At 34.3% G+C, this 23,673-nt stretch overlaps 1 protein-coding gene and 1 long non-coding RNA gene across 4 annotated transcripts in view; one reads left to right on the forward strand and one right to left on the reverse strand.

The window, feature by feature from the left end:
- Dic1 (Dicarboxylate carrier 1) overlaps positions 1–5,674 on the forward strand; it is a 29,455-nt gene extending 23,781 nt beyond the window's left edge. For all 3 annotated transcript variants that reach the window (XM_089232424.1, XM_089232423.1, XM_089232422.1), the window contains exon 11: positions 47–5,674. In XM_089232424.1, the coding sequence (XP_089088550.1) occupies positions 47–151 (105 nt within the window). In that variant the 3' untranslated portion in view covers positions 152–5,674. The remainder of the gene's footprint in view (positions 1–46) is intronic.
- LOC149090164 (uncharacterized) lies at positions 90–23,440 on the reverse strand. The gene is made up of 3 exons (XR_016192751.1): positions 23,356–23,440; positions 18,986–19,217; positions 90–170 (listed from the first exon to the last, which is right to left on the reverse strand). It is a non-coding gene; the product is annotated as an uncharacterized LOC149090164 (long non-coding RNA).
- Positions 23,441–23,673: the final 233 nt, after the last annotated feature.

Here is a 23,673-nt window from a genome sequence, read left to right on the forward strand (position 1 = left end):
AGGTGTTTGTGATGAAAGTCAATCGAATTTGCACTTCTTTTTTTAGGGATATATTCCGGCCTTTGTGAGACTCGCACCTCAGACAATCTTGACTTTTGTGTTCTTTGAACAGCTGCGGTTGCAATTCGGATACCTACCAAACAGAGTTTGAAATTTCAAACCTTGATTTTCTGGAAAGATTGTATAATTAGATATATATATATGGACTTAATATGAATGGGCATGGGTCACATTAGCAAATCAGTGCCTCGACGACATTAAGAGTACAAGATACAAAAAAATGCTGTAATTGTTTTTATTATTTTTTAATGAATATTTTCTTTTATGGATCAATTTGTAAGCATAAATGTATCTTTCTAAGGGGGAGAGGTGTGTCAATAAGTGTGTGTGCGTCTGCAGTGGTTTCTTCTATTTTGCTGTGATGTGTAGTATGTTTTCAATTTGATGACCAAATTCTGGCAAAAGGACTATTCGTGTTGATGGAAACAAAACTTAAAAGTGATGTTAAATTTTTTATAAATTGTTAAATTTTGTCATTTTTAGCGCGAATAATTAAATATTTGTTCGGGCTTTACATGGAGCAATGTATTTATACAGTGAAACCTGGCTTATAAAAACGAAATTTTTGGTTCGATCTCAAAGGATATTCCCCTAATAGATTGGATATAAATAAACATCCCTATCAGTATTATCTGAAAAAATAATTTTGAAAAGAAATTTCACTACTCTCTAAAATTTTAATGGGTATTTTTGTTTAAAGGGGGAAATTTTTTTCGAAGAAAAACAGAAATAACTATTAAGAAAAACATTACCTAAAATTTGAAGGAGTATTTATACATTCATGTCATGTATTTTCACTCCTCAACAGAATTTGGTGGAGTAAAATTGAATTTAGATGCATGAATCACACATGTACATGTGTATTGGTGAACACTGATCTCTATGTAGCAGACCAAATTTATGGTATTTTGAAGGATCATTATAATGGGATTTTACAGTATATACAGTTGAACTTGGTTAATGCAACAAGTGAAAAATCTAGCTTTCATGTTAGAGAATTTGTAAAAAAATATGAATCCTTACCTTCACCTATCATTTTAAAAGATGTGAATGAATAGACCTATCAGACGAAGATAGAGTTGCTGGAGAGTAAGATCTCTATTGATTTCTTATTGGATTTTTAAATAGATTTTAAATGGCCTACCGATATTTTTAAAAAAATCTCACCTTACACAGACACATGCATTTACTAGTTTCGTATGAAAAGTATACACTAAGAAAAATTTTCTCGCACAAGATACAAAAGGTATCAACTAAGCTTGAATTCTAATGCATTTAAATAATTGACCGAAATAATTTTTCAAATGCTCATACCATTTGTGCTCTCAACTAACCATGTCAGTATTAATCAAGTTCAATTGTACATACTTCCCCATGGATGTATATGTTTTGACTGGTCTTCTAGTATCCAATCATTTGCTAAGCAATATTTGTTTTTATTTTTTATTTTATTTCATTCAACACTAGTCAGTTTGCAATTATTTTTTTAATACAATCGAGTTGGTGTGTTATATGCAGTGTGAATGGCTTGTTGAAAAATGTTTATTCAAGCTTTGCATTTATGATTATTGCTGCAAATTCGGTTGATTCACTGTTCACTGATTTGCTACTGTTCGTTTTTTTACAAAATCGAGATTGCTTTACTACCTATTTTTATTTGGTTTTGAAGAGAGTTTTATACTTGTTATTGCCTTAAGCAAGAAAGTTTGTTGTATTAAAACCATTATTACAGTATGGCCATAATTATCAGAGCCTTGATTTGCCATTTTTAAGTTCTGAAGTATCAACAGAGCAAGCGAGCATCTTCAAGATTATTAGCATTGAATGATTATTTTTATAATCATTTATTTTATATTGTATTCATTTGATATTTTTATTGCATGGTGCAATAATTCAAAACAATTTTTTGTAAGTGTTATCCTACCTTTTACATAAAAATTTCATGTGAACTTGAAATCTGAACTCTAGTAGAGAGAAAACTGGAAATCTAGTAGACTCCTGGCCTGATATGGTGGAAGGGCAAGCCGGATAACAGAAAAGCTGAATAGGCCAGAGAGTTCTATAAATGCTCACTTCCTACCTCTACAAATGTATGTCCTTGGTGTTAGTTATGTTTCCACATTGTCATCAGAATACTCACTTCCGTTCAAGAATTCAGATAGTTGTATCGAATATTCTGGCTGAATGTATCGAATATTCTAGCAGATGCATACTTGTGGTGGACAATGACTAGTGAAAGAGCAGCAAATGTGGTTTTGTAGAATACTTCGTTTTTTTTTAATTCTAAAATTCATATTTTTATAGGTCCTCATACAATGAAATGGTGGAATGAAATCTAATTTGTTGTGGAACACTGAAATCAGAAAGAAAAAAAAAACATGAATCTGTTAGATATTAAGAAGAATGCATTAGATATTCAGATCATATTAATTTTTTTTTTATCATGAGTGAATTAGACGTTTCCCTCTCTTCATTTTCTACATTATTGTTATATAGCCACTAGCATTTTATAGATCTGATCTGTATCAGATGTCATATCATAATTATGTTTAACCAAAAACCATATTTTTGAGATATGTATTCAGTATTTTGGTTTACTGAACAAATTAGACTGCTTTATCCTAGTACTTTCCATATTAGTGTTTCTATCACCACCACAAGATGGCAGCACAAATCTATTTTGAGAGAAAATTCCCTGGAAATGCTTCATTGTTCTAACCAAATACAATAAGACTTCTCTTGGGGTCACCATTGACTGTTAATCAGGGATTTGAAATGAATACATTTATTATACAAGAGGAAATCATTATTTACTCTTTAAAAAAGGGTGCCTGTTAAGAGGGTTTTACTAAACATTAATTTCTCTGGTGTCAGTCTTTTCTTTCCTTATACAATACATTATTTCTTCCTCTTTTTAATGTATTGTTTTCCATGGTTTAATTCATTCCTACCTTGTTGCTGAATGTCTTTGTTATGAGTAAAATGTGTGAATTTTTTTCTTATATATTAAATTATAACTATTTTTTCAATCTACTATTTTCATTATCTTATCGTTATAATCAAAAAAGTTAAGCAGTAAGGCTGGTATTACACTATAAAAGTTTTCTAAAAGACCTTTTATAAAACTTGAAAAATTCAACCAATTAGATTATCGGTTGCATTTGCTGAAATGTAACCTATGAGCTTTATTGGTTGGATTTTTATATTTTATTTGAGTTTTATAAAAGGGACTTTAGAAATCTTTTATAGTGTAATACCAGCCTAAAATGTGGAAATAAAGTCAATTAATGCTTCTTTATGTATGTTTTAAAATTAGTTGGTGTTCAAATTTCTAGTTTTGTGTATCTGATGTGAACTTCATATCATCAAAAGCAATATTTCATGCATTTAGTTCATAAAAAAAACTTCATTTTTCTTATTTGATTGTAATTATCAACTGTATATGATACTAAATTTTTTTAAATAGTTTTTGATATAAATTGTTTTTATTTTGTAGTAATGATTATTTGAAATACAATCATTTTTTAGTAGTTTTATTTCTGAATACAGCAGTTTATGTGAAAGAGTGTAATGCAATGTTTGGGCATTCCAATTATCACTCCTTTTTGTTATTACTGCTGTGACCATGAACAATAAAAGTTTAAGCTTTTATCATGGTCATTTTATGATCTGAATGGTATTTAGATAATTTTTTGGTAACATTGGGTTGATCGTTTTTTTATAACTTTGTTATTGTTATTTTTTAACTTTGTAACACTAGTAACTGCACAAATATTTAATCATTACACTTCACTTACAGAAAGAAAAATTGATGTAAGGTGGCAGAGCACTATAACAAGCATTACACGAAAAGCTAACTTCATGTTAGGTTCATAATACATACACGCACATTCTCCCAGCATTGTCTAGATTTTCAACCTAGACACTGCTGACCTATCTTATCTCTCTTCATTGAGAAATAGCAGCAGGCCATGATCTGGTGAGGAGGTGTGTCCTTCCCCCCAACCATATATCATATCCAAGAAAGAAAGAAACAATAGAATTAACATATACTAACTCTGCACCGATGATGTTGCTTTCTCTTCAATTGACCTGGAGTCAGAAAAATGAAAAAATATTTGGGAAAAATTATGTGAATTTAAAAAAACACTTTTGGTAATTTGTGAGATTTGGGATGTTCATCTTGATATGTTCAAACCTTTTCCTTTTTGTATTTGGGCAGTATCAAATAATAGAAACAAGAAAATCTAAAAGTAAATGTTTGCGGAATCAATGGGAATTTCATCTTAAGGAGTTTTATTACCATATGTACACCACTCCCTTTCCAAGAGAAACATCAGAGCATTCCCAAAGGTTGGACACCATCTTAAAGAACTGCAGTATTGAAACAAAAATAGAGTTCAAATGTCAAATTATGGTCTAGTATCTTCAATTTTTATTTCATTCATTTTTGCGCCGCTTGTGAAATTTTACTCTGTGTAGTTATATCACATGCTATTTAGACCAAATTTTCAAGAAGCTGCAGGCCAGCTGTATGATTACGAGTCATAATCATAGGTTAGTCATAATTTAGGACTAATGTCAGCTTCCATGTAAAGTTTAGAGCAAAACATAATTTATTTGTGTCCAGTAATGAAAATGAAATTATACAAGTTATGAAGTTAACAAATAAATTATAAATGTTAAAAGAAAATTTAAAAAAAAGGGAAAAATTATATTTGAATAGACACAGAATAGTTATTTATAATGTGATAAAGAAAGCTGGGACGGGAAAAGTAGTAGCTTAATACTAGTAGATGGAATTACCAGCAAATGAAATTATATGGAATTGTTCTTAAAATTGTTAACTTGTTCTGTTTTTCTTTTATTGAAAGACATTATATTGAAACCTCTACTTGCATCAAATGTGGGGGGGAAAAACTGATTCTGTGAAAATTACTGGAGTTAAATATTTGTTGGTTTTACAGAGTAATTTAATGCCACTCGGAACTGATGTGGTTTTTGTGCAGCTTTTATGTGAAATGAGTGTCCCACCGTGTTTTAAATTTGTAAAAGTCATGTTTACACATAAGTAGAAAATCTGAATAATCAAAGTCTTGGATTTTTATGTTGGAATAATGCTATGCTTTATATTTCTAGCGCTCCTCGAAACTACATTGTAATCAATCGCACAAAAAATATGACAATTTTTGTTCCACAATTAGGATCAAAAGCCCAATATTACTTGTTGATCTGGAAATCATTTCATTGATGTGCGCAATTCTAAAGAATTAGATGTGAAAATATATCAGTTAGTTATTCTTAAATATAATGAGGATAGGGAAAATCGTATATTTGAGAAAGCAATATACTTGTGTGCTCATAAATATTTTCTATCAGTGGACGTAAGTACACAAAGTGATAGATGGGCAATAAAATTAAATTTTTTTTTTTCTTCCTGTTTACTTATTGTTTTCAATTGGTGTAACTTGTTTCTGATTGTATTGATCTTTTTTGTTTGATAATATCCATGTAATATCACATAGGTATATATATTGAAGTTTTGTTGCTTATAATCAAAGATTTTTTGACTGCGAAATAGAAATGTTAATAAAAAATTATTCTAAATAATGTTTTTAATGTTTTTATTATTTGAAGCAGTTGGTTCATGTATGCGAAATTGAATAGATAAAGCCGTGTTATTACATGCTCATTTCTATGCATTCAAGTCATGGGCGGAGATACGGGGGGGGGGGGCGACGGTGGAGTCGACTGATCTAATGTATATATAAATTGACATCTTGCCCCCCAGCAATAATGACCGTGCCCCCCCCCCAGACTTCCAAGTCTATCTCCGCCTATGATTCAAGTGGGATGCATGTATTTTGAAATTTATATGGGATGATTCTCAATCACTCTTAGTTATGAGTATAGTAGGTCGGGGTAGGGGGGCGACAACTCGGAACACGCATTCCGACATGCACAAGTTCGTTAGAAATTCCGCAGAGAGGTAAGTAGTAAGTAATGCTATCTGATAGGGCTAAGTTCATGTAAATAATGTAAAAGATATATTTTTTCAAAAAAGAAATTAGTAAGCTCAAAAACAAAATATGTAAAATTTATTCAGCATTTTATGAGAAAACTGAATACAGTGAAAGTCCATTAAAATAACGAAATCTCGAGGGAAAAATTGTCGTTATAACGTACTTCTCGTCATAATGGAATTTTAGTATCTTCAAAGTCGCGCGCGCGCGATAAGTACTTTATGAGCAATAATATTTATTAAATTGTCGCGTTTGCTTCAAAACTTTAACAGTTGCTGTTTGTGTGTGGTAAATTAACTTGTAGTCTTTCTATATTTATAAATCAAAGCCACAAAAACTCTTAATGCAGCTTTGTTGTAAATCGAGATCTAGACCAGTGATTCCCAACGTGGGCGATGGAAAGTTTCAGGGGGTGGTAGAAGCTACGGGGTATAACAGGATCCTATGGGTTACATTGCGATGGGAGAAAGATAATTCTGAAGATGGGGGACAAAAAAGGTTAGTCTTTAACATTAGCTCTTTGACAGTTAGTCGCTATAGCGAGATTCCCGTTTTAAACGGTAAGCGTTATATCGAACTTTCAGTGTATTTCCACCATCATCTGAAAAAATGTACGCGTTTATTTATTTCTCACGGTATTTTCGAAAATTTTTCAATGCATTAGTGGAGCGAAAGCAAACAAATACGATTTTACTTTTCTTCTCTATATGTTTTTATAGCGTATTTATACGTCTGTGTACTAGACGATGAAAAAGCTGTTATTTCGGTACGTATTTGGGAAACGTTTGTGTTTTATCGACGAGCGGTGTTTTATTTATTTAAACTCCCGTTGGGCGAACAGAGTTTAGTCGAGCGTACTAATGCACAAAAACTAAACGCCATAACCAAAATGACAAGAGAATAACCATGATAAAAACAGTGTTACAATATTTTGTTTTAGAGCAAGCAAAATAGTCTCTTGCCTTTTCTTCTATTATTCATCGGTTCAGCGCATCGAATGATGATTTGCTAAATCATCAGTGAAATCGTGTTCTTATGATAACAAAATATACATATGAATAAAAAAATAAAATTACCTTTTTCTGGAAAACGAAAGTGCATTTACAGAAAAGAGATTTCTGCGCTTGAGTTGCTCTACGTTATCAATATTACAATTTTCATGGAGAATCCGCTTTATGGATTGGTGATGTTGAACGATTTAAATACGAACCATTGTGAATTCAAATCAGATAACGGTACATTACGTCCAAGAATTACGTGCAAGCCCGTCTTAACAGCACGGTTGGCTCCCTCGGCAAAATTATGTTCTGAGGAGGAGGGAGTTTGTTTCATTGTGCTTCTTAAAAACTGGATTGAAATTGTTAAAATTTGAACGAAGCTCAATCTACATGGTGGGGGGGGGGGGGTCCTTGCTGGGACTTTTTCGAGGGGGGGGGGGTAAATCTGTCGTCCCTTTCGCTGTAAGAGAGTCTATGATTTTATATCGGATATGGTTTTTTTTGCGTTGTAATTTTTCTCCCGGGGGCAATCGACTTTACCCCCCGCTCTGATCTGGTATATTAATGTCAAAATTAACATGATTCGTGCAGTAGATATAAGCTTCGTGCATTTGTGTGTTTCACTTTCTGTCAATCTTCTTCAATGCAGTCCTTAATATGTCAGAGCCACTAACGGCTAAGAGTGTGGCTCTAAACAGATCTCCTTGAAATATTATAGATTGACCGGTACACCATCTGTGAACAAAAGTGTGATGCCAGTATTACCATTATAGCCAATAGCTGTTCCCTATCCTGTTTTTTTAAACGATTTCCGAGACATCAGTTGGAGCGGCAACGCTGAAATATGGATGATGCCCAAATATGGATGATGTGTCCACTTTCTTTTATAGGCGCTTTAGCTCCCATAAAGGGCGTGTACTTTGAGGGAACTGTATTTCGAGTAGCACTTATATGGATAACAAGCATGGCTCTTCCTTTGACCTCAGTTGTAATGAAAATTTCTTTCCTCCGTAAACGCAACTCACAGCAAAAAAACATTTGACTTGTTTTTCCGTGTTGCGCATTCGTTTGAACTATTCTTGTCAAATACTTGTTGTCTGGATCCTCGATAATCCTAGGGCCGCCATTCGTGTCACAGTGAGTCATCAATCATAAGGCTACATTTATATTGATGCATATCTAGTTTGACTCGATAAACCATTTTTCATGGAAATCATCATAAGTATATGGCATGACGTCATAAAGTAGGACAATTCGTAATCAAGATATTATCGTGTTGACGGATGCATCGAGAAACGCCGAAATTTCATAACCTTTCTGTTTTTTGGACTTATTTCAAACGTAGAATCATCAACGAGGTTAAACTTATCTAAAGATCGCATTCCGAAAAATAAATTCCTTATGTGTGTCAATTGCATTGATTCGAAAAAAGTTTCTTCACTTTTTTCGTTGAAAAAGCCAAAATCGAGTAGATAAGTTGAATAGATTGGAAGATTGTATGAATCAGTTTGTGTCTAGCCTAAGATGTCTTTTAAGGAGAGCCGAAGAATCGCTCCCAATATCTGAAGAAAAAAATGGTTTTGCCGCTCTAAGTGATGTCTCATCTTTGAAAAAAGCAGGATAGGTAACAGCGATTCGCTATAGTAATGACGCCACAGTTAGCTCAAAAATGATGAATGAATCGGCCTAGGATTTCAAGGAACTCTAGTGCAGTCCAGTGATTTCCAGCCTGTATAAGTTGCTGCAAAGGAAAAAGAAAACCACTAAAGTTTCATCTCATTCTCTTGCGTACATCCATGAACTCTTGTACCACCAAGCAACACTACAGAACAAATTGCAGAAAACGAAAATCCCCATCACCCCACAGTCGTGAACTTGTATTAGGCCCCTGAGCCCGCACCCTTCCAAATATTTGCCACCATCTCCGCAATACCTATAGAACTACTGGGTTTAAAGCCCTCCCCCACCCCAATATCCTCAATAACTTTAGGTTTAGGTCCATACCTGTGACCATAACTCGTTAGAGATTGTTATTGTAATCAAAATATCATTCATTTCAACAAAATCTTTAACAATTAAAGTCGATACCAGTCACCAAAATCAAGACCATTTCAATAGCATCACGGGAACCCTCACCAATGCAAAAAGTGTTCTCTTTATAGCCTTACCTCGCTATAAGTGCCAGTCTAAAAAGTACATACGATTGGAAAGTCATAATACAGACTAATACAGTAGAACTTCGAACGTGGTTAATTCAAATTTCGGATATAATTAGAACTCTTACGAACTCCCCTTAAGTGTTCTATGTAATTTAATGTTAAAATTTCTTATTTGATTCGAATTTGTTTCGATTGTTTTGGATAATTCGAAGTTTAAGGAAGAAAATCATGATTTTTGTATGAGCAGATTTAGTTTGAAAAACTGTAAAAGAAAAGTCACACAGACTTTCCTTTTCTCGATGAAGTTGTCAAAAAACAAATTTTTAAAGACGTAAAAAGTTTTAAAAAAAAGTTCTGTTTTTCTCTCTCCAGTCTTTCTGTGATAAACTAATGATCATTTTAACTTTGTTTAGCTGGAGTACGTCGAGAATGTGTAGCTCTTTATACCGATTATGTTATCCAACTACAAATCAAGATGACCATTCAAAATTACCCAAGAATTTACCCCATAATTTATTTTTTTTTAATCGTCATTAAGAGTATGGAAAATATTCGAAAGTATAAATTGTAATACCCCCCTTGTCAGCAAAAGTCAGCAAAACGCTGACCCCCTCCACCCTCTCGTCAGCAAAATTTCATCATCAGCTCTGCCCCTCTGAATCCTAACTCATATTTTCATAAAGGGCGGTTGATGACGTAAGCATTATCCGAACCCCCCCTTGTCATCAAAAGTCAGCAAATCGGAAACCCCCTTCCCCCATCGATGATGATGTAATACTTGAATGATCCCTTTCCGACCCGATTCCACAAGAAAAAGCTCGAGAAGCTGCAGAAGAACTGCGACTCATCAATTTCAAAGCTTCAAATGATTAATTCGACCGTTTTCGTGTGTCACGAAATTGTATTTAAGAAATTACGCGGTGAATCTGCTGATATCAACAAAGGCGTCGGAAGTGTTTTGCACCTGTAGGCAGTGCCGTCTTAACGCATGGGCCCACCCGGGCACGGCCCGGGGGCCTCAAGAGAAGAGGGGCCTCACAAAAATGAAATCCAGTTCAAATTTTCTAGGATTTACCAGATAGGGCCTCCGAAAAACCACTTGGCCCGGGGGCCCATGATACTCTTAAGACGGCCCTGCCTGTAGGTGCTCGACTTGAGTTTCCATGTGGGAAATTTTGATTTCTGAATCAATTCTGGGGGGGGGGGGGTGCTCAGACCAGTTCTACAAATTTCCGTGGGTACTACCTACAAGCACCCGGCTCCTGTGCCACTGGATATCAGTGATGAAGTGTGCGAAGAATGGGGTGAAAATTTTTAAAAAATTATCGAGGGATATTCAGCCAATGACATATTCCGGGGTGGCTAATAGCTGGCCCATGGGCCACATGCGGTCAGTGTTTGAGAAAGAGTTGGAATACTCAGTAAAACTTTCCAAACATCGATTAATCAGTTTTCCAAAAGATATAAATCAGTATGTAAACTTTGTACAATATTTCTTGTGTAATTTTAATTGTGCACCTACGCTAAATAATTATTTACGTATCTTATATTATCAGAATTTCTTTCATTTGCAAACTAAGAGCCATTTCAGTTATTGTTAATACTGTGTTTTACAGTTTCAACAGGAACCCCTTTTTTACGGTCGAAGTTTTTTGTCCCACGAGTGTCCGCAGAAGGGGGTTTTACTGTATTGTAATTTTAAATTATTAAAACTTTTGGGAAACGTTTTTGTAACTGATGATAAAATTTTAATCATAGATAATTATCGTCCTATGAGATGTAAATGTTGATGATTAAGTTGCAATTTTCAGTCGTTTTACACATCCAGGATAGATTAATTGGGTAATTCGAATTTTGGATAATTCTTAATAATTTTTTTTCCAGTGACGTTTGACTTCGAATTTACCATGTACTACTATAATAATGTAGGCTACACTAGATATCATCATTATGGGACCTTACTACTGTATACACCTTAAGCAGACGTGTGTATGCGTTAAGATAGCCTGAAAGGTCACCATCCAGGGCCGTCTTAGCAGTATCATAGCCCCCCCCCCCCAGATAAAGCTATTTTATCAGGCCCCCTACCTTATATAGCTAAAAATATCTCCTTCCAATTTTCATACTTGCTCTCGAAAATAGCAACCAGATCTGAGGCCCCCGGACCGTACCCTGGTGTGCCCCATGCGTTAACATGACACTATTACCATCCCTCAAAATCTAATTGAATCTTCAAACATTCACGAGAGTGGAGTGCATTCTAGAGCTTCAAGCCTTCAACTAATCATCGACGTAAAAAAAACATCGGTATAAATTTTGAAACCCTCACTCGCGTATCGCGTATGGACTATTTTTCACGGTTGTTCGCATCGTGGAAATTTCATTCAGAATCTATAGCTGTCTACGTGATAATAGTTCTGTTCGTATGTTGTACTATAGTGGTGTTTATAGTAGGCTACTAGTACTATGTTTCCGCTCTGTAATAACCTTTATCCGTTTGAGAACTTCCGCGAGTTATTGTTCTCGTAACTCGCAATGGGTAAACTTCAAATGAACGCGCACGTGAAAGTGAAAGCCTTGGAATGTTCATATTTGCTCAACGAGAACCAACCACTGTCCCTTTTTTCGGTCGATTCTAATTTCGCCTTCCATTAACCCAGTGAAAATGCCATAGTGAGGGGCGTTGTTTGAGCATTAAGCAAAAGAGAACCTTTTCGTGTCACTTCTTTCACAAAGAGACATGTTTCCGTTTTCCTTTTCTACGCCCTCTATATTATTTCATTATTAAAAAAAAAAATGGCCGTGTGTCCTTGAATTTGCGTGACGTCACGGTAGGACAAATCAGCTCACGCATCCAATCACAACGAAGAATATATTTATTTATGTGCCATTTTTATGTTCTTTTTTGCCAAAATATCTCTATTTTTAATCTCATTACTATTCTCTTCAGGTGTTTGTCCAGCAGTGTCCACAAGAATGAGTTTTGAGATGGCATGTGATATGCTTGCTTTGCGTCACGTGATCATATTCGTCCGGACGAGATTGGATTTTCGTATGGTGATTAAGTTTTTCATAAGTAAAATGGTTTTCTGAAGTTGACCTTCTCTCCCTGATTTCGTGTGGCCCGATTAGATTTTCTGTTATTTTCAGAATTAGTAAAAAGATGAGTTTGGAAACGTTTCACATGATTCAAATCAAGCTTTCGATTCAGTGGCTAATCTCATTGCTTTTGAATCGTTAAAACTCGAAGGTTAAGTCTGCGGATGTGAAGCACGAGGTCCTAAAAACCCTCGTGAGAATTAATCATCTGTTCACATCATGGCGGATGCATAAATGAGATCCGATCCTTTAATGTCTCAAATTTTTTCTCGAGTTTTTTTGTCCCTAAATAAATGCTGTTCTTTCTATCATTTCCAGCGAATTTTGGACTCAAATATCACAAATTGCACGCGTAAACATGAAATTTTATTTTGTTTGACCCAGGAGTGACAGAGCAACAACTTTAATTAAAATTCAGACCATTTAAATTTTATTAGTGCATGTGCGACCTCTAGTAGAAGAAATGACATACGTAAAGTGGGAACATTATTTGAATACTTTTCTAAATAAAGGTATGTTTCCTATCTGCAACGATTCAAAGAAAAGGGTGTATGACGATAAGACTTTATACACCCTGCATAGGCTTCGCCTTTCTGCGGTTGTGGTATTTTCGCCATGGTTTCGCAATTCTAGGGCTAGGGTTTGATCCCAGCAACAGCGCTGTGGCATTTCATCATTCCATTGATTAACTGCGAATTCGGAACATGGATGGCACTGAACACAACACACACACACACACACACACAGTAGACTCACACCGCTAGGCACACTGTTCAATATTCCGACGTTACCCAGCGGTGCAAATGGTTTTATGGTGATGCAGCACAAGTTACGCGTGGTCAAGAAAGAAAATCTGCGCATACTACGCGTGAATCTGACATCACTGTAAAATTTCGATGGTTTCAAATAGAAATACATATAACACGTCTCCATTCATATGATACTTACCTTAAAAATTGTGAGTATGGTATACAATACGTACGAGAGAAAAATTATTATGGGGTATTGACTTTTATGAACAACAGAGGATAACGGCTAGACATAAAAAGAGTCCCCGATTCCACGGATAAACGATCAGGATTGAATATATAAATATTATATTTTTCGCATAATCATTTGGGCATGAGGTAAAGGGAACCATAAAATATTTTTCTTGTGTGCATATAATGCATCCGCACATCGCCGTTAATACTCTAACGGTACCCTTTATTTGGTTTTTTTTTTACTGCTACAGTAAAATAACTCAACGGCATCGCTCACGGTATCAAAGGTGACCTCACTAACATGCGCGTAACACTGGTGTCTTCAGCAACAACGGGTTGTGAACATGACCAGAGAATGTATATAGATGTCGCGACTGTGGTGTAGAGGACATCACAGTCACGCAAATGTTCCTTTTAAAATACATAGGAATAAATAGGGGAAGAGACACATCGCAGCATAAATAAACCAAGAAAAAAGCGAAAGGCTGAAGACGGAACGGGTTTCGGGTCATACGTTCATCTTCTAAATGGTGTTTCGCTTTCAGGACGCATATTCATGTGTATGTACAGAGAAAGAACATGACCGACCCCAGCAACAGCCAGACCAGTCGAATCTTCACCTATAGCCCACAATAAACAGTTTTGATCTTCTTTTATACCTAGAAAAAGAGAAGACGAGAGTTCGCTGCACCTCAGAAAAAAAAACAAACCTGTAGACCTGTTTTTGACGTCATAATGGAACCCATGACTTTGGTTTTTATTCATTTTTTTATTATAAAAGTTATCTTTTCTTTTTCGCGTATGTAGTGTTTCCACCCGCGTAAAAAATATAGTTTCGCCCCCTCGACTCTATATCTTATATACGTATCGTACCTACTTGTTATCTGAGAAGACTATTTCCAGCAGTTGCGGTTTTTTATGTCTGGAAATGACGGTAGGTTTCCTGTTATCTTTAAAGCGGATTCGTGCTAAACTTACAGGCATTTCCTTCCGTAAATGACTTGAAATTATAACATGCCTGAGGTTTTTTCTTTTTTTTTGGGTTCTGCAAGTGTGTGATGAGAGGTTTCGTAAAGCTCCGGTGGACTGGTTTGTGGATTAACAGGATTGTGTGTGAAAGTCAGCTTCCCAAATTAGAGTCAATCATGGTTGGTTGGGACAGCGTAAACTACGTACTTACTTTGAATAAGCAATACGCGAATTCCTTTGGAAACCTGAATCAAATATTTTACGACCGAATTGTAGGTCTATTACCAGTGACAAACGGTTACCGAAAACATAGTATCTCGAATATTTTAATTATATTTTCTACCCATAATAATATGTATTGTATGAAAAAACGATCTGACAACCGACGAAAAGTTCAGTTTTCTTGAATGGTTTTCTTTTTTAATTTTAAGGTAAAAAGGTTCTAAAAGTCTTTTGAAGTCAGTAATTATTTTCCCAAATTACTTCTTAATTGTAATTAAAATCTTCAAATTTGGAAAAATATTTTTTTTTCGAAATTTCAATCCGTATTCATTATCAAATTAAATTTTTGTGCTACAAATTTGAATTCTGGGTGGGGATGAAACATGGTTCATATGCTCACATATTGCACTCCTGATATGTATAATATTAATTATGCTTACCAGATTTCCTATTCTCAAAGTACGAATACTTTCTGCTGACCATATTGCCATAAGATGCCTCCCGTGGTACATGAATTTCATATTCACTACGACGAATCAGAGTAAGGAGCTCCTGACAGACTGAAAAAGCATGAATGCATGCTTCCTTTTTTTTAACCGGAGCACAAAATTCGTTCCTATCAATTGATATAAGTAATCAAATGTTCATAAAGTAATCATGGGCAATTTACTACCGAGTGAGTTGTGTCGGAAGTGTGAGTGCATCTAGTGTTGTGTGGGAATTTTCATTGCTGCGATCTATATTTCAAATTGTGATTGAGGTGTGATGATTGAATATTTGAACCTTTGTAGGCCTGTTGCTCTCTGTGGCGGCACTTTTTAACGGGGATATATTGGCTCTCGAAGCTGATAAGTACAAGCTGTTGAAAGGGGCTTTTATTTCTGGGTGGAAACAAATCTTTGAATTTATTACCCAGTCACGACACCTCCTGATGCTGCTAATCGTTGGTGTTGGGGAAACTGTAGAGAAGAATGAACTCATACTAACGACGGACATTTGCCTCGATAAGTTCCCGCTTAAAATTGATATTTTTTTCTCATTTCAATTCGTAATCGATTGAAATTAACTTTCAACAAATAAGAGCATTTACTTTTATAAAACGAGTGAAACATTTTATGAAAAGCACGCTACTGATGCCGACAGAACCTTCGAAACGTCGGGAAACTCTGTATTCTTTGGTAACGAAAAATTCGATCAGTGAATGAAACTTCAGTTAATTTAGCTGGTGGATCATCAAAAATCACGAAGTAATTTATCCTCAGACCGGTTTTGCAATAATTTTTGTGGTTTGTCGCAAAAAAAGAGAGAAGAAACTCATCAGAAAGAAGTAGGAAACGCTCTGACTCCTCTCCTATTTCAAGTATTCTGAATAAAATATTAAAAACAGAAAATAAGGTAAAAATATCATCTCAAGTGTGCTTTTTAAAAAATAATTTTCTGTCACTGACAAAACCAAAGAAAAAATAAAATAAAATAAAAGACAGCACATTCTTTCGGAAAGTCACGCCGACAATTTTCTGAATCACTGTGGCGTTGCAAATGGCATCACCGGAAAGAAAAAAATGTTGCACAAGCCAAACACCCTTCTAGATCCCTCCATTTCCAAGCTATTTACAACTACTATTACTGCTGCTGCTGAGCCACACTCTCGTTATATATGTATTATATACACGAATATATTTCAAAAGTAGTCAGATCGCACGCACTTAAATAAGATTTTTTTTTTTTTTCACTTCTTGATGTTTCTCAATGTTTCCAACAAGTATTTAGATGAAAAATATTGCAGTTTTTGTGCCCGTTTATGCCCGCACCTTGATGCGCTACCGTTTCGGTATTGAGATATTTTGTTGAAATTTCACCAGTTAAGAATATTCCAAGAGGATTTTTTTAAATACGTCAAAAGGAAGTACTGTACTAGACGACAAATGTTCTCAATTGAGGACAGCAAAATATGACGACGTATTTGAAAAAAAAAAGTTGAAGTGAAACGGAATCGAATAGTGTTAGTTACAGTAGAACTATGGACGGAGATACATAGGAGGCGTAGGGCAATGCCCCCCCAGCATCAAAGGTGGAGTCGACTGATCTAATGTATATTTGAATCAACATCATTACATCATCGTGCACCCCCCCCCCCCAGACTTCCAAGTCTATCCTATGAGCAGAACCTCTCGATAACAGACACCCATCGGAACAAAAATTTTGTTCGTTAACGGGGGCTGTCTACTAATGGGGAGATACGATATATGATGGAATCTCGTTTACACGACTTGCACAGTTATACGATATTTGGCTTCGATCGAAATTGGTTCCATACACTTTCATGTTAAAATGGTGGCCGCCGTAGCCAGGGGCCACCTGGCCTACGCGTCTTCCCTCGTTTTCTTGTTGGCTCGGATGAGCCCTTCACTGTGGCCAGGTCAGGTCCTGGACCACGTCTTCCCTCGTTGGCTTGTTGGCTCGGGTGAGCCCTCCGCTGTGGCCAGGCCACAAGTGAAATGAAATGAAAAAAAATGCATGCGGAAACACCATGTTTCCTCATGTTTCGCATACCATGGGTAATTTGCACATGTTTCGTATATCTATGGATATTTTACACGTGTCTCGTACACCTCACACGATGGATATTTTCTACGTCCTGTACAAGATGGCTATTTTCCACATTTCCTACACGGAACAACATGAATATTTTCCAAGTGTTATACAAGACATGTGGAAAACATCCATGTAGTTCGCGTAGGTTGCTTCTTGTACAGGATGTTGTGTATGTTGTTTCGTGTAGATATGGTTATGGATGTTTCCACAAGTCTCGTACAAGATGGGTATTTTCCACATGTTTCGTACGTCATAGACATTTAGCGATGTGATTCATAGGTCACTGAATATTCCACGTGGATGCTTTCCACTTAAATCCTATACCATGGATAAGTAATTCATAGAACATATATATAAATTTTAGAGTTCATAAAATATTGATATTCGTCGAAGGATTTCCTAGATTTTAGAATATGGATATTATTTTGAATCATTTCTTAGAATATGAATGTTATCTCAGAATCGCCTATATAATGAACAGTGGTTTCTAAAGTTGGGACAACCCATCCTTCAAATGAAAATTATTGTACACAATGGCAAAAAAGGCTGGGGAAAGCTATTCAAGACATAAAAGACGTCATTAGTTTTCGATAGAACTGTATGCGTGTACTATAATACTTCATACGTTAAATAATAAAATTTTCAAGCCAAATCGATAAGCATCACAAAGAAGATATAGTTCAATATTTTTCATGTGAAATGACACGATGAAAATAGAAAATTGCTGCTATCGTGTAATCTAGTTTTCCATGTAGTTGGAGCGAAATCGTAAAGTAATCAATCATGGTTTTAAAGAACGAAAATATAAGGGTTTTTTTTTCATGCGCCTTGGCAACACAAGTAAACAAACCGAAGATAATTTTACCCGGGGGCTAAAATTATTAAGCTGTCGTATTGATTAAATAATCATCGGGTTGTAATTGTATTCAATAGTCAATAGATCGGGGGGGGGGGGGAGGGGTCTTCAACGCATTGCCCTCGGGAAACTTGTAGCTCCCGAAACTATTTTTCGTGACACCCCTCGACGTGCATAAAATATAACGAAAATGCTGAAAAACGCTTGTGACGGAAATAATTTAAGAATTAATGAAAGAGAGAGAAAGAATTTCTCTAGGAAAAAAATTGATGAAAATAATAATAATTCCAGAGAATTCATGGAAAAAACAATTTCATCATTAATTATTCTTTAAAAAAAAAATCACAGTTAACAAGAGAAATGACTTCATAGTTAATGAGTAAAGTAATTGCAGAACTAACGAAAGAAGTAATTACAGAATTAACAAAAGAAATAATATTTCAGAATTGACGAAAAATCATAAAAAATGAAGAAGAAAAAACATTCCGAGAAGTATCTAAAGAAATAATTTCTCAGAATAATTGAAGTCGAAATAATTTGAAGAGAATTAGCGAAGGAAATAATTTCGGGAATGATGAAAATTTCAGAATTTACGGGAGAAAAATAATTTCAGAATTTATGAAAGAAAAACAATTTCGGAATCGATAAAAATTAATTTTCAATAAGAGAAATAATTCTAAAATTTATGAAAATTCACATTTAACGAAGAAAACAATGCTAGAATAAATAAAATTTTTCAATAAAAATCTGTGTGATTCTATAATGTACTAACATATTACATTTTTGGGGCAAAAAGGGTCTTAAACAGTTTTAGGACCCCAAATTGTGGAGACTTCCTAGGCTGCACTATCATTTTCGCACCGGGTCTATTATGGGCGGCCCTGGAGTGACCCGAATCTTCGAACGAATAGCCTTTAGAGTCCATGGATGGATATAAATGTAATTAATGATTTCTCATAATGATTATAGACACATTGCTGGACAAAGATTTTTTTTCATACATGAACCTATTGTGCCTTACTTTCATATTGTTCTCATTGTGTATGTATGCATCATCTCCTTCAGAATCTTGTCTTTTGTTCACTTTTGGTGTCAAGTTTCGAAACCTCTTATAAAACAACGGAAGTCGTCTCGATCCATTGTCGTGTAAAAAAAGAGCCATGATACAAAATGTTCGCCTCACTTTAGTTGCGACTCTTGGAGTGTGACGTATGCGTGAACAACATGTTGTGAAGATCACCATCACTCTTCAGCTAAACAAAATATTTCAAATATCAGTTAAAAATATCATTTCGCTCCATAAAACAGTTGGAGCGAATGTTTTAAACTTCCGCAGTATATATATAATGGTATATGAATATACGCGTATACACAACACTCGAAAATCCATCACGTTATTGACGTTTGTTGTGTAATTCGATTTGAACGATCACGATCATCACCATCATAATTATTATTATTCAGATGACCTTCCGGTTCGATGGACAGGCATATACTCTTGTAACCAGTAGCCATCGGCAGCGTATTAAAGGGTAAGATCTCGTGCATGCAAAAAAAAGAAGGATGTGGAAGAAGAGCAACACAGAACTCGAGAAATGAGATCAACTTTATGTAACCTTTATTTGAAATAAGAATACATATTCCCGTAAGCAGTCCGAAACCTGCTGTGGTGAGTGGAAAGAAAAATGGCGTGAAAAACCACAAGTCAGAAGTCGCTGCGAGAATTGAATGCGACGGCGGAACCGTTCCTTGACCTGAATCATCGAGAGAACAGAATTATTTATCTGTTGCGAGAGATGAAGTGAGCTGAAAACATTACGAGATCATGTGCTCCATGCTCGACGAGAACTTGTGCCGATTATTATTATTATTTGGCCGTGGAAACTGGTGTAATGTGTGCAATCACCACGTCATTTGCCGAAATCTTTCAGATATAAACGTCATTTTCTTTCTCTTAGTATCCGTGTGAAATATATTTCATGAATGTGAAAAAGTGTTTTAGGCCGGGATTACACTATAAACGTTTGATAAAAGTTATTTTATAGAACTTTAAAAATTCAATCAATAAGAGTGTAACTAATAGGATTATTGGTTGTTTTCTTCACGTTCTGTAAAAGATCTTGTATCAAACTTTTATAGTCTCAGCTTTACAGTTATTAAACAAACTTAACAGTATATAAACTTTTTAAGAGTGGTAATTGGAAATCACTAAACCTTCTTTCAAAATGCCACATCGTTTTAAATTAAATAGGCTTTTTTTCCGATTTTCAGCAGGTGCAAACTAAGAGGTATAGGGAAAAGTTTTCCATTGAAAAATCATTTTTACAAAATATCTGGCCCTGCCGTTGCTAAAATAAGAGGCTTTTGTGGAGGCGAGATATCTCATCATTGCCATTTAAAGGGTTAATCAAAGTATGTGCTGTGTGAAATAGACGGCTTTTTTTTAGCCCAATATATCAAGGAAACTGACATTTTCTGCATATTGCGCGAGCCGAACTCGGAAGAAAAGTTCATCTGGTCAATTGCAAAATTTACAGTTTAATACATGTGATAGAGCTATTTGGAAATTTTCTGAAATAAAAAAAAAAATACAATTTTTTAAGAAAAACAATAAAAATAATGAAATTGAATTCAAGAAAATATTTTTTTGTATAAAAATAAAATACCGTAGTCCCCTAATATGAATTTTTTCTGAAACTCAATACTGAGATATATAAAAAAAAAAACTAAAAAAAACATTTAAATTATGAACTAAACTAATTCAAAAAATTGAAGTTTCTTTTCTTTAAATTACAATTATTTTTTTCCTTAAATTAACATTGAGTTTTTTTTCTAATATTAGATTTTATTTAGAAATTTAAAAAAAAAATTATCATAAAAATAATAAGTTGCTAAATGTAACAATAAGTAATAAATACAAGTAAGGTTTAATTGTGCGATCGAAGTTATACATTACCTAAATGTAATGTAACTTTTAGTATATTTTCACTACTTAAAAAACATTTAATTGTTTGAAATGAGACGTAGGTCATGCAGTTGAACATAGCATGTCTACAAAATAGAAGTTTGATAATGTATTTTTAGTTTTGACGTATGGGATGCTGTACTTACGTAGAAAATACCTAAGCTCCACTTACAAAAATTTTAATGGATTCTTTCGGGGGTTTTAATTTCATAATTTAGCCCAGGAAGGATTAATTTAGCTCTTATTTAGCCAGCTAAAGTGACGAGGTCGAAATATGACCCGCAAATGCGAAAAAAAAGTTCATATATATTTTACACAAATTAAACTCAGAATAGTTATAATACGTACTGATGTTTTCCAAAGATACTAGAAATGAAATAGAACTCGGTTAAAAGTTTATTCACGTGATTAGAAATCAATATGAAAATTTGGAATTTCAAATTTTTAACATGACCTTCGAACGAACTTTTGAACGAAGTTCTACCTCATCGTTTACGTGTTGTTATATATATTTACCAATTAAAAAAATAAAAATCATAATTATTATCTGTTTTTTCCTCTCGGTTAACGTCCAGCTGACTGCAAACTTTCTCATTCCGAGATATCATAAGCACTTGAAGCGCGTGTTGATGTCTTATTTTATTTTCCGCCTACCAATCAACGCTCTCCCTCTGAAAACACATCTCATCGTTACAAAGCAAACAAAACCAGGAAGCGACTGAACAAATATTAAGCTGGAGAAAATAAAATAAGAAAAATTGTCACCGAGAAAGACACAGAATTTAAAGAAAGGTAAAGAAACACATTATCACAGAGAATTCAGCGTCTCTCGAACGTGCGACCTTCGAAAGGAACGTGTCACAATTTCACACACACACGGGGTTTTCATTTTATATTTTTTTCTCTATCTTATATCTACTGTACTTCGTCCAGGATGTAGAAGATATTACCGTTGGTTTAAAAAGACAGAGATTTATCACTTGCGAGAAAACAATCTGAAAAGTCCATATACACGTATACACTTCGTGATAAGATGTTTACTGTTTTGAAATGGCCGATAGGCAGTTGTCAAGTCCGTTTCAAGTGAAAGAAAGAAAATTCAATTTTTAATATAGGTATTACTAAATTTCTTTATGGGGGTAAAAACTTTTTAAATTAATTTACAGTTAAAATAAGTTAAAATTATTGTGTAGTAGACTCTCACCTATCCGGCTTAATGAGTGTTATCCGGCTTAGACAAACAACGATTTTAAAGATAAATAAAAAGAATGATTAAAAATGAACAAAAAGAATGGTTTAAAAAATGAATACAAAAAATGATTTTGAAAATGAATAAAAAGAATGATTTTGAAAATGAATAAAAAGAATGATTTTAAACTTAAATAAGTAATGATTTTTCAACATAAACAAAATGAATGAATTTAAACATTAATAAAAAATTATTTTAAACGTAGATGAAAAGAATGATTTTAAATTTCAGTTTCGAAAAATGAATTACTTTTAATTTGATTGATTTTAGTATGAACAAAAAAATGAACGATGTTTTATTAGAATTTTATTTAAAATGAATTAAATCAAAAGAGAATCCTGTTAATGTATGGTGGTCAAAAGAAGATTAACATTATGGTTTACGAATAATCTAAATTCAGTTGTGAAATTCGTATCAATCACGTTTAGAAATGCAATCAGTAAAAAAAATTCAATGGTATGTTTCTATTCAATGGTTCTTTTTTTCAGTCATTAGGGGCCGTTCAAGTATTACGTCATCATCGATGGGGGGAAGGGGGAAAGGGGGTTTCCGATTTGCTGACTTTTGATGACAAGGGGGGAGGGAAGGGGGGTGGGATAATGCTTACGTCATCATCCACCCTTTATGAAAATATGAGTTAGGATTCAGAGGGGCAGAGCTGATGACGAAATTTTGCTGACAAGGGGGGTGGTCGAAAATGGCTAAAAATTTGCTTACGTAATACTTGAACTGCCCCTTATCAGTGAATTCGTAGTATCATGAATATATGAGAAATCACTTGAAACGTATATACTGTCTACAATAAAATTTCATAGAAATATAGCTATCATTCACACACACATTTTTTTTTCACTTGAAACAGGAAAAATATTTTTTATACGAAAAAAAAAAATAATAACAAGTGAAATACAAGTTTAAGATCAAATGGATTATGGAACTGAAATAATGGAGTTTAACGAAGCATATCTCCTTGTCAACTAACATTGATTTTGGAGTTTCTTGAGAGAAAAAAACCATAGATAAATCCTTTAAATTTGCTTTAAAGAGTAGATCTTCCATGATGATGATGTTATTTGAGTTTCCGCGTTCCCAAGGAACAAGTTTCGCAAATAATTCTCTCATCATAATAGTTAAATACATTTTTATTTTTTCCACAAAAAATAAAAGAAAGACTTACCAGTAACCTATAACACAGCAACGTGGGAAATACAACTTCCTTTTTCTTAAAAGCTGCTGTAATCTTATTCTCTCATATCTATTTTGAAATGTGATTCTTCTCTTTCGTCATTTTCTTAAGACCTTTTTTTTTTTTCTCTCTCTAGCATCATTATGGTTCTTTCGTAATTCTATATCGTATCTAATCAGTAGTTGCTTTATGGGTGCTTAACTCTAATTAACGGAGAATATAGTTAAGAACGTCGACAAAAATTTAAAGATATGAAGTAGGATAATTAATTTTCTGTATAATTGGGAAACATTCTAGTTCACCTCCATT

The sequence above is a fragment of the Pholcus phalangioides genome, unplaced genomic scaffold (genome assembly GCF_987345545.1).
Source record: "Pholcus phalangioides strain wild (caught in Gottingen) unplaced genomic scaffold, Ppha-v1.0 ptg000001l_1, whole genome shotgun sequence".
Taxonomy (NCBI): Eukaryota; Metazoa; Arthropoda; class Arachnida; order Araneae; family Pholcidae; genus Pholcus; species Pholcus phalangioides.